The following is a 16,745-nucleotide window of genomic DNA, read 5'->3' on the forward strand; positions in this document are numbered from 1 at the left end:
AATCTTGACTTGACTCAGGAATTCCTTATGATTAGTAAAGGAACAGTTTTGATGTATTTCATTTTTTGTTTAAATAGTTGTCAATTTGCACTAAGATTTTAGCCAGCATTTATAGTCTTAGGAACAGATGAGACATAGTCAATAAATTTGAGCAAAATTATTACCACTTTAATATGATCATAAGTCCTGGCTTGTCTAGAAGGTCCAGCTTTGTGCTTATTTGTTGTTTTTGTAATTGTCAGTAGCGCCCTCTGCCATGCAGAAAAGTATCTGCTTAGGCAGCTAATATGTATGGTTGTCCTCCCGTCTTCAGAAGTATGGTTTTCAGAATATTCGCTACCCAGTGGGAAACTCTTGAGGGCAGCTCTTTTTGAGGAGATTCTAGAATTGAGCAACGGGAAGTATGTTTCTCACTGGTGACTCTCTTATAAATTGTGCTCTTATTTAAAACTTTAAAATCAGAAATACTATTTGTAACTCAAAATGAATGATGCACTAAGCACACTTTTCCAATGTAAATGTTAAATTCAAGTGTCAGTAGATTTCTGATTGGCAGTTTTTGTGGTGTGAATGAATTTAATCTAAAACAGTTTAAATAAACATTTTTTATTTCTTTTGATTTGAGTCATTTTTGTTTTATTTTGATAAATATTTCTCTTGTTCTATTTTTTAAGTGTGTAAATTGAGGTGATTTGCTATTATTAGTCCAATTCATGATTTGCTTATTTTTATTTCTAGAAACTATGTCATGGTCAAAACCAGAAACTAAAGGGTCTGTGCCACTTCCCCGAAGCCTCCACACAGCCAGTGTCATAGGAAACAAGTATGCCTTTCTTTTGTTATTTTTTTTTTTTTACCAACTGGAAAGATTCATACAAAAAAAATTGAAGATGCTACTATCTTAGAAATAGATTAGCAAACTTAATAGTGCCTCCATGTGCTCAAGTAATCCGCCTGTGGGCTCGAACACCCGCACACCATCATCTGTTAGGACTGGCCACCGTGCTGCCCTGGCTTCCTCTGGGACTTCCTGCTGTAGGTGTCATGGCCAGCAGCAGGCTTTGTCGGGCTACTTTGTTCTTTCTGTGATTAGATTCCCGGCAGCCACATGGTGGCTCCCTCATTAGTAGCTCCAGTCCCAGGGAGTGGGGTCCCTCCGCCGCCGGCTTCCTCAGGCACAAGGCACACATGTGGCGCATATGCATACATGCAGGCAGAACACCCATACACATGAAATAAAATATGTTTTAAAAAGAATTCTCTCTCATGTCAGCCTGGGAGAGCAGGGCCTAAAGACAAGGGGACTAAACTCTCCTGCAGTAGCCAACTTGACTCAGAGCACCAGAAAGTTTATCCTGGAAGGTGTTCAGTCACAAGGACAAACCACATGTGGCAAACATATTTTTTTCATACAGGCATATGAATAACAACAGCTGAAGTAAAGTACCCGCTACACCTGGAAGGAGCATGAACTCACATTCCAGAACAGTTGTGTGCTTTGAAGAAACTCAAGTCTCAAGACTTTCTTGGAGAGTTTTCTCACATGCATTTCAGAGCTCTCACACTGCTCCATTCCTGGACTGTGTTCCGACAAGAACCTTTGGGTGCTGGGGCATTTCAGCTTATTTGTTTATCTGTTGTAACAGTGCTGGAGTTTGAACTGAGAGTCTTACACATATTTCATAAATGTCCTACCATAGAGCTACATTACCGAACCTTTTTTTTTTTCATTTGAAGATCAAGTTTCATTGACTTATCCAGGCAGGCCTCAAACTTGTGCTCTTCCTGCCCCAGCCTCCCTGGGTAGCTGAATTGTAAGCCTGCCCCATCAGGCCTGTCCAAGCCTGGCTTCACCACAGCCTCCCAGGCAGCTGGGGCTGTAGGCATCCATAGCCACACCAGGCTCCAAGTGGGTCGAGTTAAGTAAGAGCAGTGACCAGAGTTATGTGAGACTTTCGCCTTTCTTGGCCACTGTTGTAGCTACATTGTGTTGATGTAATTAAAATACCCTGACAAGAGCAACTTAGAAAGGAAGGGCCAGTTCTGCTCACAGTTTGAGGTGATGTCCACCATTTTGGGGAAGTCACTGTGTGCTGTCAGGAAGCAGAGAGAGACCGGTGCTTGTTTTGCTGAATTATACACCACTAGTCTCAGACTTCTTCACTTGAACGTCCTTGCCTAATTCTGGTCCTGCACTGCTTTATAAAACTGTCAGCTTTCTCTTGTTACTGTCGTGCTGCAGGTTTTTGTTTCATTTTAAAGTGTGCCCTTAAACTCATGAGCTCAAAGAACCCTCCTGTTTGCTCAGTTTCCAAGTACCCGTGACTTCACATGTGTGCCACCCTGACTTAAATGGTACATTCTTTTAAAAAACACAAACCATTCATTTTCTTATTTATAGAATACTTTACAGTATGGTGGAGACTGTGTGATTTTGAAGGTTAAGTCAACAAATAAATTTAAGTTCCTTCTTAGCATTTCTGATCCAAAAAGTAAAATTAAATCACTTAAAGTGTTTTTTGTTGTCTAGGATGTACATTTTTGGTGGATGGGTTCCACATAAAGGTGAAAATACTGAGAATTCTCCCCATGATTGTGAATGGAGATGTACCAGCTCCTTTTCTTACCTAAACCTAGGTGAGTCTTTGGAAACAGACTCATTGACATGATATCTGCTAATAAAGTAACTTTTGTTATTTTGCTGCTTAAGAGCGGGAGCTGAGTCATGAAGTCCTTTCTTCTTAGATACAGCAGAGTGGACTACTCTAGTAGCAGATTCTCAGGAGGATAAAAAAAATTCACGGCCAAGACCGAGAGCAGGACACTGTGCTGTTGCGATCGGCACGCGGTTGTACTTTTGGAGTGGAAGAGATGGCTACAAAAAAGCCCTCAATAGTCAAGTCTGCTGCAAGGACCTCTGGTATCTTGACACTGGTAGGTAAGAGTGCTAATCAAGTTCTCACTGTAGGAACTGTGTCTGTCTAAGGACTCAAAGTGAATATGATTTCTTCACTAGAAATGAGTGCAAGAAATGTGTAACTACTCCCCACTCCAAGGGCGTTCATCGGTCCCTCTCTCCTTGAGGCAGTACTTGCTCTTGGTTACTGAGCCATCTCTCTTTCTAATAACTCTTATTGGTCATTGTGTTGTTGAAATCCAATGCCATCCTTTGTTGGGCTTTGTTTCAGAAGGCAGTTAACTACTCAGCAGCTCGGCTCAGCACAGCTTTTTAAATGGTCTTTTCATGCTGAAGTTTTACTTTACTAAATGAATAATTTATTCCTTTTACTGTGAGGATAACTTATTCCAATTAATAAGGCTTACCTTCTGTGGGCTGCAGAGGTGGCTCAGCAGTTAAGAGCTCATTCTGTTCTCTCCAGTCCCCATCCTAGCTTCCACATGAGGCAGCTGTGTATGACCCCATCCCCAGGGCATTGGGCACCTTCTGAGCATTGTATCTGTACTGGCTGGGTTTGTGTGTCAACTTGACACAGGCTGGAGTTATCACAGAGAAAGGAGCTTCAGTTGGGGAAGTGCCTCCATGAGATCCAGCTGTGGGACATTTTCTCAATTAGTGATCAAGTGGGGAGGGCCCCTTGTGGGTGGTACCACCTTTGGGCTGGTGCTCTTGGGTTCTATAAGAGAGCAGGCTGAGCAAGCCAGGGGAAGCAAGCCAGTAAGAAACATCCCTCCATGGCCTCTGCATCAGCTCCTGCTTCCTGACCTGCTTGAGTTCCAGTCCTGACTTCCTTTAGTGATGAACAGCAGTGTGGAAGTGTAAGCTGAATAAACCCTTTCCTCCGCAACTTGCTTCTTGGTCATGATGTTTGTGCAGGAATAGAAACCCTGACTAAGACATTATCTGTATTCGAAAGCACAGACACATAGTGAAGGAGAGTGTTTCATCGTGGCATTTTCATGCACGGCCTAATGCTTTCATCTAATTCTCCTCCCCTGAAGACTTACTGCCTTTCTGAGACAGAGTCTTAAGTACCCAGCTGCCCTTGGACTAGGGCCAGTGATAAACTTCGGAGTCTTCCCTCTCCACCTCCCTAGTGTTGGTGTTAAGGTGTGCAAGCAGCATGCTTGATTTATATAGTGCTGTTGTATGTAAAAAGTTGATTATTGAAACACTGGGAACAATGAATAGGACAACTAAACTGGAGACTAGATGTCTTCATTAAAAGAGCATACTAGTAAAGAGAAAGAGATACAGAGCGTCCACTTTACTGATTTGTCTTTTAATGAGACTTACTCATTTACTATTTATTTATACTAGTTAGGGTTTCTTTTACTATGATGAAACACCATGACCAAATCACCTTGGAGAGGAAAGACTTTATCTGGCTTACACTGCAGTATTGATACTCATCATTAAAGGCAATCAGGGCGGGACCCTGAAGGCAGAAGCTGATGCAGAGGCCCAGGGAAGATGCTGCTGACTGGATTCTTCCCTGTGGATGGTTCAGCCTGCTTTCTTAGAGATCTAGTACCACCAACCCATGGATGGCACCCTCACAAGGTGCCAGGGATGGGCCCTCCCGTGTAGAACACTAATTAAGAAAATGACCTGTGCCGGGCGGTGGTGGCGCACACCTGTGATCCTAGCACTCTGGGAGGCAGAGTCAAGCGGATTTCTAAGTTTGAGGCCAGCCTGGTCTACAGAGTAAGTTCCAGGACAGCCAGGGCTATACAGAGAAACCCTGTCTTGAAAAAACCAAATCCAAAAAAAAAAAAAAAAAAAAAAAAAAAACCAAACAAACAACGAAACAAATAGATAGATAGATAAATAAATAAATAAATAAATAAATAAAAGAAAATGATGTGTGGCTGGATCTCATGGAGAGATTTCCCCAATTGAGGTTTCTCCTTCCATATGATTCTAGCTTGTGTTGATTTGGCATAAAACTAGCCTGGACCTGGATAATACATAGATACGCTTCAGCTGATAAACTTGTAAGAAAAAAATGAATGTGTATAGATTTTTCTCTATGGAATACATTAGTTTTTGTTCTCTACTTGAGAGATCTGTGCTTTTAAAGGGTTAAAATCCACTGGATCTATAATTATTATGATTCTTTTATTAAAGGCTTTCGACACCACGTTCATTTAACCGTGTCAGGTTGCCTTGGTTGGGGCCTTGGGTTCTGTGTCCACTTGGGCATGTCTGCTGTTGCCAGTGTTCAGCTCATGAGTGTGCAGTCCTGAGGGTGAGGCAGAGCTAGCCTCTGACATTGCTAGGAGACACGGTCTCAGAAAAGCCCCGGTCTTCTGGGTTTTACAGTCTTTCTGTCCCCTCTTCTACAGTGTTCCCTGAGCCTTAGGTGCAGGAGAATGGGAGAAACAGTCTTCCCCAAGGAGGAAAGCATACCAGGTGTTTATTCAGCACGATATGGTCAGCTCCAAAAACATCATACAAGTAACCTTGTACAGACTGAGCAGGTTATGTTTAGGAATACATATGCAAGTGCATGTATATTTGACAACAATTAACAGAATTTTTCCTCCCTCTCACATGCAGGTCCCTTTCCTCATTCTTATACAAACCCATAAGCACTACAGAGGTCAGAGGCGGAGGCCTGCAGGAGGGGCCCGAGCTCCTCCTCCTGAGCCTCCCCACCTCACTTACAGTTTCCAGCTCCAGCCTTTTTGCTATTGTTTTTTGGGGGTGGGGTGGGAGGAGTTGGTTTTTCTGAGGCAGGGTTTCTCAGTATAGCCCTGGCTGTCCTGGAACTCACTCTGTAGACCAGGCTGGCCTCAAACTCTGAAATCCACCTGCCTCTGCCTCCCGAGTGCTGGGTTAACGGTATGGACCACCACTGCCCGGGTCTCTTATTTTTTTTCAAACTATAATTGTTTTTCTTTGTGTGTGTGTACCACTCTGTTACTTGTTGCCAGAAATTTAGTTGATGTGTTTCCTTGATATTACAAATAGAGCAGCCATAGACTTAGATGAGGAAGTATGTCTGCATAGGTATAAAGGCCTTTTGATACATGTCCAGTAGTATAGCTCCATCCAGTGGGAGTTTGTCTTTAGGCTTTTGAGAATCCCCATTGGTGTCCATAATGGCGGTCCCAGTTCACATTCTGGGCCGAGTGAGTGAGTCTTCTTTTCCATAGGTCTTCAGTGTTGCTGTTTTTGATGAGACCCATTCTGACAGTGCTGAGACAGAGTCACAGTATTTTCATTTGCATTTCCCTGATGGCCAAGGATATCGAACATATTTTTTTAAATTTAACATCATTTCTTTCTTTCTTTTTTTTTTAGATTTATTTTAGTATATGTGAGTACACTGTAACTATCTTCAGACACTCCAGAAGAGGGCATCAGATCTTGATACGGATGGTTGTGTGCCACCATGTGGTTGCTGGGATTTGAACTCAGGACCTTTGGAAGAGTAGTCGGTGCTTTTAACCACTGAGCCAACTCTCCAGCCCCAAAAACACTTTAATATATTTATTAGCCATTTTATTTCCTCTTTTAGAATTGCCTACTGCTCAACTCACTTTTTAGTTGGGTTGTTTATTTTCTTGCTATTAGGTTTTTAAGTTTTTTATATTTTCTAAATAACTGCCCATTACAGATGACAAAGGCTTTCCCCTGCTCAGTAGGCGACCTCTTTACTCAATTAACACTTTCCTTTGCTGAATTTTCATGCAGACCCACATGTTGATAATTGCCTTATTTCCTGAGTGACTGTAATCTATTTTAAAAGTCCTTACCTGTGACTTGAGGTGTCTTCCCTACATTTTCCTCTAGCCTTTTCCTGGGTTTCAGATTTGGGTTTTTTGTTTGTTTGTTTGTTTGTTTGTTTTTGTTAATGTGCATTGGTGTTTTGCCTGTATATATGTCTGTGCGAGGGTGTTGGATCTCCTGGAACTGGAGTTACAGACAGTTGTGATCTGCCATGTGGGTCCTGGGAATTGAACCTGGGTCCTCTGGAAGAGCAAGCAGCCAGTGCTCTTAACCACTGAGCCATCTCTCCAGCCCAGTTTTGGTTCCTTTTAGTATGATGACCTTTTCTACTCCCCTGTCTCTAGAAGCTTTGGACTTTCTTTCTTTCTTTCTTTCTTTCTTTCTTTCTTTCTTTCTTTCTTTCTTTCTTTCTTTCTTTCTTTTTTTTTTTTTTCAGTTTCTGCAATTTTTAAATCTTATGATGCCGGATGCTTGTGTTCGTTTATTTAGACATAGTCTTCCAGTATAGCCCAAGAGGCCTCAAATTTGCAATCCTCCTGCCGTAGGTGTGTGCCACCATTCTCAGTGCATAATTGTTTGTTTGTTAAAGAAGGTTTTATTTTTATTATTTTGAGTTATTTGTAGGTGTGTGGTCTTAATTTTAGTACATGCAAGTGGGTGCAGGTGCCTGCAGAAACCAGAGGCATCCAATCCTCTGGGGTGGGGCTACACACAGGTGGGACCCGCCTGTTGACTGTGACTGTGGTATAACTCAGGTGCTCGCTAGCCATCTCCTCAGCTCTGCAGATCTGATGTAATCTGCTGTGCTAAGGACTCACTGGGCCCTTCCAGTCTGGAAGCTCAGGTTGTTAAGTTTCATAGAAATTTATTTCAGTGGGGTTGGAGAGATGGCTCAACGATTAAGAGCATTGACTGCTCTTCCAGAGGACTGGAGTTCAACTCCCAGTAACCACATGGTGGTTCACAACCATCTGTAATGGGATCTGGTAAGACAGCTACAGTGTACTCATATACATAAAATATTAAAAAAATCTTTAAAAAATAAATTTATTTCAGGATTTACATTTTTCAAAATTCTCTCAAATCTTCTATCTTAGTATGTGTTCCGTCTACATCCTAAACCTCTCTAAATGTTTGCTTTTATTCAGGTCTGAGTTGCCTTATTTTGACAAATAAATATAGCTTAGTTTATTAATGGGATGTTGGAGGACTTTATATGGGATTTGTTGAGTACTAGGCTATATAGTAAATATTTCAGGCCATATGAGTTCCCTATTTCACCTTGAAGTATGAAAGTAACCCTAGGCAAAATACATTAACAAATGAGTCCTGCTGTATGTATTTCAGCAGACTTGTTGAGCAAACAGGCTTGGACTGGCTCTGACCTGTTGTTCATATATTGCTGCTCAGTAAAAAGATTGAGGCTAGCCAGGAGGTGGTGGCGCACGCCTGTAATCCCAGCACTTGGGAGGCAGAGGCAGGCAGATTTCTGAGTTCGAGGCCAGCCTGGTCTACAGAATGAGTTCCAGGACAACCAGGGCTACACAGAGAAACCCTGTCTTGAAGAAAAAGAGAAAAAAAAAAAGATTGAGGCTGGAGAGATGGGTGACTCAGCAGTTAAGAGTGGAAGCAGCTCTTCCAGAGGGCCACCTCCCAGCATCTGTACCTCCAGTTCCAGGGACCTGACACCTCCTTCTGGCCTGTGTGCCCCAGGCAGGCATGTGATGCACAGATATACATGAAGGCCAAACACCTATAAACAAAATAACGGCTAAAATATCTTTAAGAGGTAATATTTTAAAATAAAGTAGATAATAGGCCTTCTGAGCTACAGGCTTCTAGGCTGCAAATCACAACGATGACTTTTCTTAGCTAACTCTTGAAAGCTGGGACCATACTTTGAGTTGTGAAGCTCACTCACACCCTAAGTATACATAGAAGATAGGACCAAAGATATTGTATATATAATCTTAGGTCGTAAAGATCTGTTACTTGTGGAAATGTTAGCAATATTTTATACCAAGGTTATATGCTTTGGGCAATACTGATTTTGTTAAAGGGGTATTAAAACTTCATATTTTCTAAAATATATCTAAGTCGTTTTTCCTAACTTCAGTATTTCTAGCATGTATGTTGTTTGTTGAAAATCAGTTCTTTAAATTAAAAAAAAATAGACTTTCTAAAGGTAAAATAACAAAGCAGTGATTATATAATACTCAGTGACCCCCACCTTTCAGATGAGATTGTCCTGTTCAGGGTATGCCTTCAGGTTTCTAGGATTGAACATTTTTCATACAAATTACTCAAGTAGTTTGGTATTGGACTGTTTTATTTGCATGAGAATCTGAATAAAATCAGAGCTGTGCAGTATTGTGGTCTCACTGACTCTGGCTTCGTCTAAGTATATTCAGTAAAGTGCAGTGCTCGCTGCTGGAGATCTCAAAGCTTCTGCACAGACACCAGAAATGTTGGTAAATTATTAGTGCATTTGAAACTAAAGTATTATATGGATATTTTTCTTTAGAGAAACCTCCAGCACCATCACAAGTCCAGCTAATCAAAGCTACTACCAACTCCTTCCATGTCAAGTGGGATGAAGTGCCTACGGTGGAAGGCTACCTTTTGCAGTTGAATACTGACTTGACGTACCAAGCCACATCGTCTGATTCTTCAGCGGCACCAAATACGCTAGGTAAAATAAGTGTCATGCTTGAGGAATGCATGTCTGCTCATGGGCTTCTTAAAAACACACCGCAGGAAATTTTGCAGTTATACTTCAGGACGATGTGTGAATTTTAACCTGTCCTGGTACATACCTGGTAAGCCAGCTGTCCTGGGCTTCAGCTCTGAAACTTGACTGCTTTCCTGTTTGTTGCGGTGGAACTCAGAAAGGTACATAGAGTTCATTTTGGTGCAGTTTTAAAATTTATAGTACGTGAGCTCCAGAAATAAATGTTTTTAATTAGTTTCAGAAATATTTTACTGGTTTTTTAAAACTGTTTTTAACTGAACAGACCCTTGGAAAGTAATTAAATTTGTTATAGTCTTCAGGAAGGATTAAGCAACTATTCAGTAAACTATTAAGAAATTGGCTAAACTTGAGTAAAGATGGTATTTTAATCTTTAACATGTATATTTACAACATATTTTATGGATGGAATTAAGAGCACATCAGTGTGAACTTTCTCATTCCTACAGGAGGCAGGACGGACCCTCACAGACAAGGCAGTAATAGCATCCTTCATAACAGTGTAAGTTGAAGCGTCTGTGATGACAGATGAGTATTGACGGCTCTAGTCCCAGTTCTTATTGAGTTTTTCTGTATATTACTCTGAATAAGTGGTTACTCCTGGCTTTATATGAGAATCATCTTGGAGATGTCCAGGCAGCTCTGTTCTCACAGGGCTGGGCTGGGGGGTGAGGCTCAGTGTTAGAGTGCTTAGTAGCATACACGAGACCCTGGATTCTCTCTCTAGCCCCACAGAAATAAAAGGGAAAAAAGGATCCACAGGATGATGATGACAGGCTGGAAGTGAATTCTCTTGTGGAGGGGCCCCGTTTCATCGCATGTAGCATCAGATGCTGTTCTACTCCAGCTGATAGTTGTGAGCCAGGCGTGGTGGTGCACGGCTGTATTCCCAGCATTTTGAGAGGTGGATCCAGAGGGTTCTGAAAGTCAAGGCCAGCCTTAGCTCTTCTGTTCAGAGCCAGCCTGCACTAAACAAACCCTGTCATAACCAAAGTGCATTTTCATATGTTTATGACATTCCTAGATGTCACACACACATTAATCTAAATCTATAAAATATGATTTAAGTATATTTTCATTACTATATATTTTATTTCCTAAAGAAAATCAGTAGCTAAACTGAACAACAGTGAGTTTACTTGTTCTTTATGAAGTAGTCATGGTAAGTATTTGTATAAGATAATGGCTCAGCTTATGAAAGTTCATATTTTCTTCTGGTAAACTGCTGTTGATACCAGTGGATCCTTTCCATGGGAAGGGATGAGTTGTATTCCTATTCTGAGCGTGACTGAGCACCAAGAGTCTGAGAAAATACTATAGTTGTCCAGGAAGGAGGTCTTAGCACGCTTTGTTCATACAGTTTGTGAGTAGCCTATTTCAGTAGACTAACTATATTTATATTATGTGTATAAAGGTGTTGTAAATATTTTATGTTATGTGTGTCTTTGTGTACAATAAGCTGTGTATACCATAAGGTACTGTTGTCCCTTCCTGTTCTTGGTTGTTAACTAAAAACGATTCCTTTACATTATTCTAGCTTTCTTTAGTATCTAACTGTGCCCTCCTAAGTGAAGTCATAGTTGAATGTGGTACCACACCTTTAATCGCAGCATTTAGGAAGCATAGGCAGTGGATCTCTGTGAGTTCAAGGCCAGCTTGGTCTACATAGTAAGTTCCAGAACAGCCAGGGCTGCATAGTGAGACCCTGTCTCAAAAAAACAAAGCAGCAGCAGAACAACAACAACAAATAAAATCCTTATTTCACCAAGCCTTTACTTTCTAGCGTGTGATCACTTCTCTGCACCGAGAAGATGAGGGAGCTGGGTGGTGGGGAGTGCTCATGACCCCAGCCTCAAGAGAAGGGCCTCCTCAGAAGGCAGGGGCAGGGGCAGTTTAGGCCAGCCAGCCAAGCCTCCTTGGCAGATTCTAGGCCAGGGTGACCCTGTCTCAAAACACATGGGACAGCCTTCTTGAGGAAGTACAGCCAAGACCAGAAGAATCTGGTCTCCATACACATGTGTAGACATGTTCACACACACATGTGCAGACATGTTCACACACAAGCACATTCACATATACAGGAAAGATAACAGAAGGTGAAGACTTGGTGACATCTCTCCCCTGTGTCCCCTCTCCTCCAGCCTTGACTCTTTGTAGTTGAGTTGGCTTTGATGCTTGTATGATGATGACGTGTTTATAGATGCCATGCAGTATGTTGTTAGTATGTTCTTTCACATATAGCTTTGCTTTCCCTGACATTAGGTGCCTCTCTTTTTTATTTTCTTATTTTTTCATTCGTGTGTGTGTGTGTGTGTGTGTGTGTGTGTGTGTGTGTGTGTGTAATTCAGATTCCAGCAAGTTCTTTTTCTTTTTTGTCTTCTGGAGCCTTTCTTTATGTGCTAGTTGAGGGCCTCCTAACCCTGTTGAACACACAGCCCCCCCTTTTTTTTTGCCTAAAAAAAATGTTCACACTCCAGTATCTAATATAAGTGTACAAATGAAATATCTGCTAATAATAGTTTACAGAGAAATGTGTGGTGTGTATACTTAATACTGGAGGATTTAAAACATCTTCATTGTGTTTGAAGATTAATGGATGTTTTGATTTTATGATTATAGATGCTGAGAATGCCACTTCGCATAAATATGTGGACAAAATGGCAGCAGTGTATTCAGGGCCAGTCCACACATTGCTGGAATCCACCCTAACTCTTTCCTCATGAGCCAAAATTCATGTAAGGCTTTTGTAAATCTCAAGCAGCAATTTAAAAAGAAATCAGATATCTAGAAGCCAGCAAGATGGCTCAGTGAATACACACACACACACACACACACACACACACACACACACACACGAGTAAAACAACAGCAACACTGGAGTGTTTAAAGGAAGGCAGGCCATCTTGGTGGCAGCATGGCTATACAGTGGATGATGATGATGATGTTGATAAATTGAACTGCCATGAAGTTTAAGTGTGTTCATTGTATTATGTTTAGGAAAGTTGATTAAATGTCACTAATAAAATCTCCCTCTCTTCTGCTCTCCCCCTCCCAGTCTCCTCTGCCTCAGCCTCTCAAGTAACCAGAATTAAATGTCCACACAGCTAGGCTTAGTATTAAGGAGGTTTCTGACCAAATGTTCAATAGTAAAAAAGACTGATATTGAGTCTTTACATACAAAATACATTCATTCAAAATAATTCCTTTGCTGAAATTTTTCTTTTAAAAGTCATCAGGTCTTTTAGCTATGTGTCTAATTTGTTTTTTAGAAATCATATAGGGTCTAACAAAATGGCTCAGTGAACCAGGAACTAACAAAATGGCTCAGTGAACCAGGAACTTGCTATGCACGCCAGACCTGCAGAGTTCAATCCCTGAACCCACATGAAAAGCAGAAGGAGAATGCTCGCAGCACAGAGCTGTCTTCTGACCACCTGCACACACACACACACACACACACACACACACACACAAAGTTAACACAGTGTTAGTGACAGCGTTAAGTGGAGCCGTTTTCATGGCCTCATTGTATTACATGAGTATTTCTTTGTAATACTGGCCACCATGTTCAAAACTAAACAAGCTAAACTACAACTATGGTCTTTGGAGCATGGAGAATAATTGGAAAAAATTCTCCTAAAACTACTTGTTTTAAAGAGTGATTCTATAAAAACTAGTGATAGAATTTTAAATGTTTTATGTTTTGGTAAGTTTTAGTTTCTGTTGTTTTTTTGTGAATCTTATTTCTTGCCTAGGCTAGCCTACAGCACTGGAGCTTCCTGCCCTAGCTCTCAAGTGCTGTAGCCTAGGCTAGCCTAGAGCACTGGAGCTCCCTGCCCTAGCTCTCAAGTGACTGGGATCCCAGGTGTGCACCACCGCTCCCTGTGGGTAAACTTGCCTTCCCAAATGTACTTGTAAATATTTTGCTTTTCTATGTGTACTTGCTATGATGAACTATTTTATTTCTTGTAGGTTAGTGATACAGTAAATAGTACAAAACCTGAACACACAGCTGTGAGGGGAGCTGCACTGAAAAGCAAGGCAGACCCGAGAGCAGCAGGTTCCAGTGCTGCTCTGCAGTCAGCGCCAGTGCCCAACGCTTCCAGTAACAGCAGCTGTGTGGCGGCCGCGCTGTGGAGGAGTGAAGGTGCGGTACACTGAGACACAGTGCGGCTCTGCCCTGGGGGTGGGGTGGGGGCCCCAGGGTTAGGGAAAGGAGACCGCACACACTTGACGCTGGCTTTGGTGGGGAGTGTGTGTGTGTGTGTGATTTTCCATGTCAGGGTGTCTCTGTGCAGCCCTGGCGTTGAATTGGAGATCGTCCTGCTTGTCTCCCAAGTGTGTGGTGTGTGTGTGTGTGTGTGTGTGTGTGTGTGTATGTCTGTGTGTGTGTATCTGTCTTACTGTGTACTCTTGGCTGGACTGGAACTAACAGAAATTCATCTGCCTCTGCCTCTTGAGTGCTGGGATTAAAGGCATATTACATGTTTTTGATAATTTTCCTCAGAGTGAACATAGTTGACAAGTTCACACATTGTAAATATGAACGTTCAGTTTGGAGGATGTTTGGTGACATTGAGTTGGCCAGTGTGGTTAGTGTGACTGTCCCTGTGCTTATTTTCTGGTCACTTTTTAGGTAGATGAGGTTATCTGTTTATCTTATTGCTATTTCTAAAATGCTGAGATCTGTGCTTGACAAGTAATTGTCATTTAGTAAATAGTGATGTAGCAAGTATCTGAATTAAGGAAAATTGGTTGTGGGAACTGCATTCATAAGATAGCTCACAACTTGGTGATTTTTTTAAAATTTGGATATTCTGTTATATTTTGTTTTGTTTTGTTTCTTATTTTTGGTTTTTTTTTAAACAGGATTTTACTTTGTAGCCCCTGCTAACCTGGAACTCACTATTGTAGCCTGGACCAACCTAAACTTGTAGCAATCCTCCTGCCTCAGCCTAAAAAATGTTATAATTCACCATGCCTGGCTATATTCAGATGCCACTGAGATACATATTAAATATTGTTTGTGATTTCAACATCTGAAATTATTAATTCTGGCATATCCTTGGGATAGAAAGTAGCTTTTTAATTTTAAGACTTTGCAATAGCTATTTTAAATCTGCTTCAGGATTTCAAATATAACAGGATAAACATTGTTTTTAGATATAACAGGATAAGTGTTTTGCTTCCATTTTGTATCTCCAGTAGAGCAGTATTCTGTATGCGTTGCTCATTTCATTACTGACGCAGGGCTGCGCTCTGCTGATTCTCCGCTTTGGTTGCTGTGTTTTACTTTTCTTGAGACCGACTCACACTGTCTCCCAGGCTGGCTCGGAACTCAGATGTTTCCCAGGCTACCTGGCCTCAAGCTCCTAGTGACTCTCCTGCCTTACTCTTCCAAGTGCTTCTCCTCTTGGAGCCCCTGAGCCCCACCTGTCTGAGGCACGCTGAGTCACTCTCGGGGACTATAGGCATGGCCTGCTACACCTGACAGGGTTACTGGCTTTCGTGATATAAAGGGATTATTTGGTATAGATAAGCTTGATTCTGAACTACTAGTTTAAAATTTCATATTTGTAATTTTCTGCTGTACAAAGACGTTTATATGCTGAAAACAAGATGGAGCTCAGGCCTTCCAGGTTCTTGGTAAGATTGGTTCTGAACAGATGGTAAATCCAGAGCCGTACCACAGTGCGAGACACACACACACACACACACACACACACACACAGCCAGACTCTTCAGGCTCAGGTTACCAGAAATGTGACATTCCTTACAGACTGTCAGAACTGCCCTGCGTGCTTCCAGCAGTGAAGGAATGTCACAACTGCACGCGTGTTCTCCTTGAGAGACCCCTCCAGCTCTACCAGATGGACGGATGGTTTAGGAAATAATTGAAAGACTGGTTAGGAGATTTTTCAGGATTATCAGACAGATATGTGTAAATACAACACAGTGGATAAGATAGAATAGGGAAAAAACCAGTGAAGAGGCTCTTACTATCCCTTCAGTATAATACACAGGAATACCAACCCTTGCAGCTGGTCGGTTAGAGAGGAGAGGGTGAGTCACATAGACTGTTTTCTGTTGACCATCACAGTGGACGCTGAAATTCATCAAAATGGAGATAGAGGAGTGAGGACACATGAAGAAGAATATTCAACTTTGACCTTAATTAAAATACTTGAGGAATATATTGGGTAGTTAAATATATAGATATGGAGTCTAGGAAGCAGTATTTGTCTATAAATTCAAATAGAAGTTATCTGAAATGTAAGTTCCACAAGAGCAGATTCCTATGTGTGCCTAGTGACTGGTTGCATAGGTCCTTGGTGGGAGAGGGGAGACCTGTCTGAGAACACCAGGTAGAAAATGTCACTAAAGAAGGAACCCAGCGAAGGGCGTGAGAACAAGGCCCTTAGCCTAGTAAAATAAGTGGCTTCATTTGCCTGCCTGCTGTTCTTTGTCTCTCTCTTGATAGAGAGCATCAGTCACAGTGTGCAGCTCTCTGCGTCCATGTTTACCTGAGGAAGAACTTCCTGAGGCATGACCCTGCCTGCTTTCTCTCAGCATCATAGAAACAGACATAATGCCGCTAGAAAGTCTGCTGTGCGGAAAAAGTCAGCTGGATGAATATAGTTCATAGGAAGACACAGGCTTTAAAAAGAAACGTGTGGGCCCCGCTGTTTAGCTTCCCCAATGGGAGAGAAGACAGACAGTGGGCAAGATCATAAGTACATTGAAGAAGGAGAAAGCAGAAAAGTGAAGAAATTCATGCCCAATTCCCACCTCCTCCTCCATACACACCCTACAATTAGTGTCAGAGCCATTTGATCTCTGGTGCAGTAGCAAATAATGTCAGTATCCGTGTGGCAGAGGGAGCCGAGATGTCACACTTCATGCTAGGTCCAACGCGCCTGCCCACTGTAAGCATCTGACCCAGAGATCAGGCAGAGGCTCCGGGGCGCAGGCCCAGGCCCAGGCCCTCATGCTTCCACACACGAGTGCACGGAGGAGTCGCCTGGACTTAGGACAGTCATCCCTAAACCCCGGCTCTCCAGGCCTGTTTCCAGTGTGCAGACCAGCAGACATTAAACTGAACCACCCAGAACAATTGGGGCAGTTGTTACAGCCGAGCCCTCACTAGTAACATCCGGCACCAAAGCTAAAGGTACTGTGAGCCATTGATGCTTGTGAGTCCTCACAGTTCCAGGGTAGATGGGATGGCATTGTACTGTGCGGCAGATCATGAAGCAGGTAGTCAGATGTTTAAAATAGTCTGTCCTTTTTTCCCTCTTC

The 16,745-nt window shown here is 42.1% G+C and overlaps 1 protein-coding gene across 1 annotated transcript in view; it reads left to right on the forward strand.

The window, feature by feature from the left end:
- Window positions 1-16,745, forward strand: part of Hcfc2 (host cell factor C2) — a 36,535-nt gene that overhangs the window by 9,782 nt on the left and 10,008 nt on the right. Inside the window, exons 5-10 of the mRNA XM_052165008.1 lie at window positions 739-823; window positions 2,531-2,637; window positions 2,746-2,934; window positions 9,222-9,389; window positions 9,896-9,948; window positions 13,419-13,593. Coding sequence (XP_052020968.1) covers window positions 739-823; window positions 2,531-2,637; window positions 2,746-2,934; window positions 9,222-9,389; window positions 9,896-9,948; window positions 13,419-13,593 — 777 coding nt within the window. The remainder of the gene's footprint in view (window positions 1-738; window positions 824-2,530; window positions 2,638-2,745; window positions 2,935-9,221; window positions 9,390-9,895; window positions 9,949-13,418; window positions 13,594-16,745) is intronic.

The sequence above is a fragment of the Apodemus sylvaticus genome, chromosome 20 (genome assembly GCF_947179515.1).
Source record: "Apodemus sylvaticus chromosome 20, mApoSyl1.1, whole genome shotgun sequence".
Taxonomy (NCBI): Eukaryota; Metazoa; Chordata; class Mammalia; order Rodentia; family Muridae; genus Apodemus; species Apodemus sylvaticus.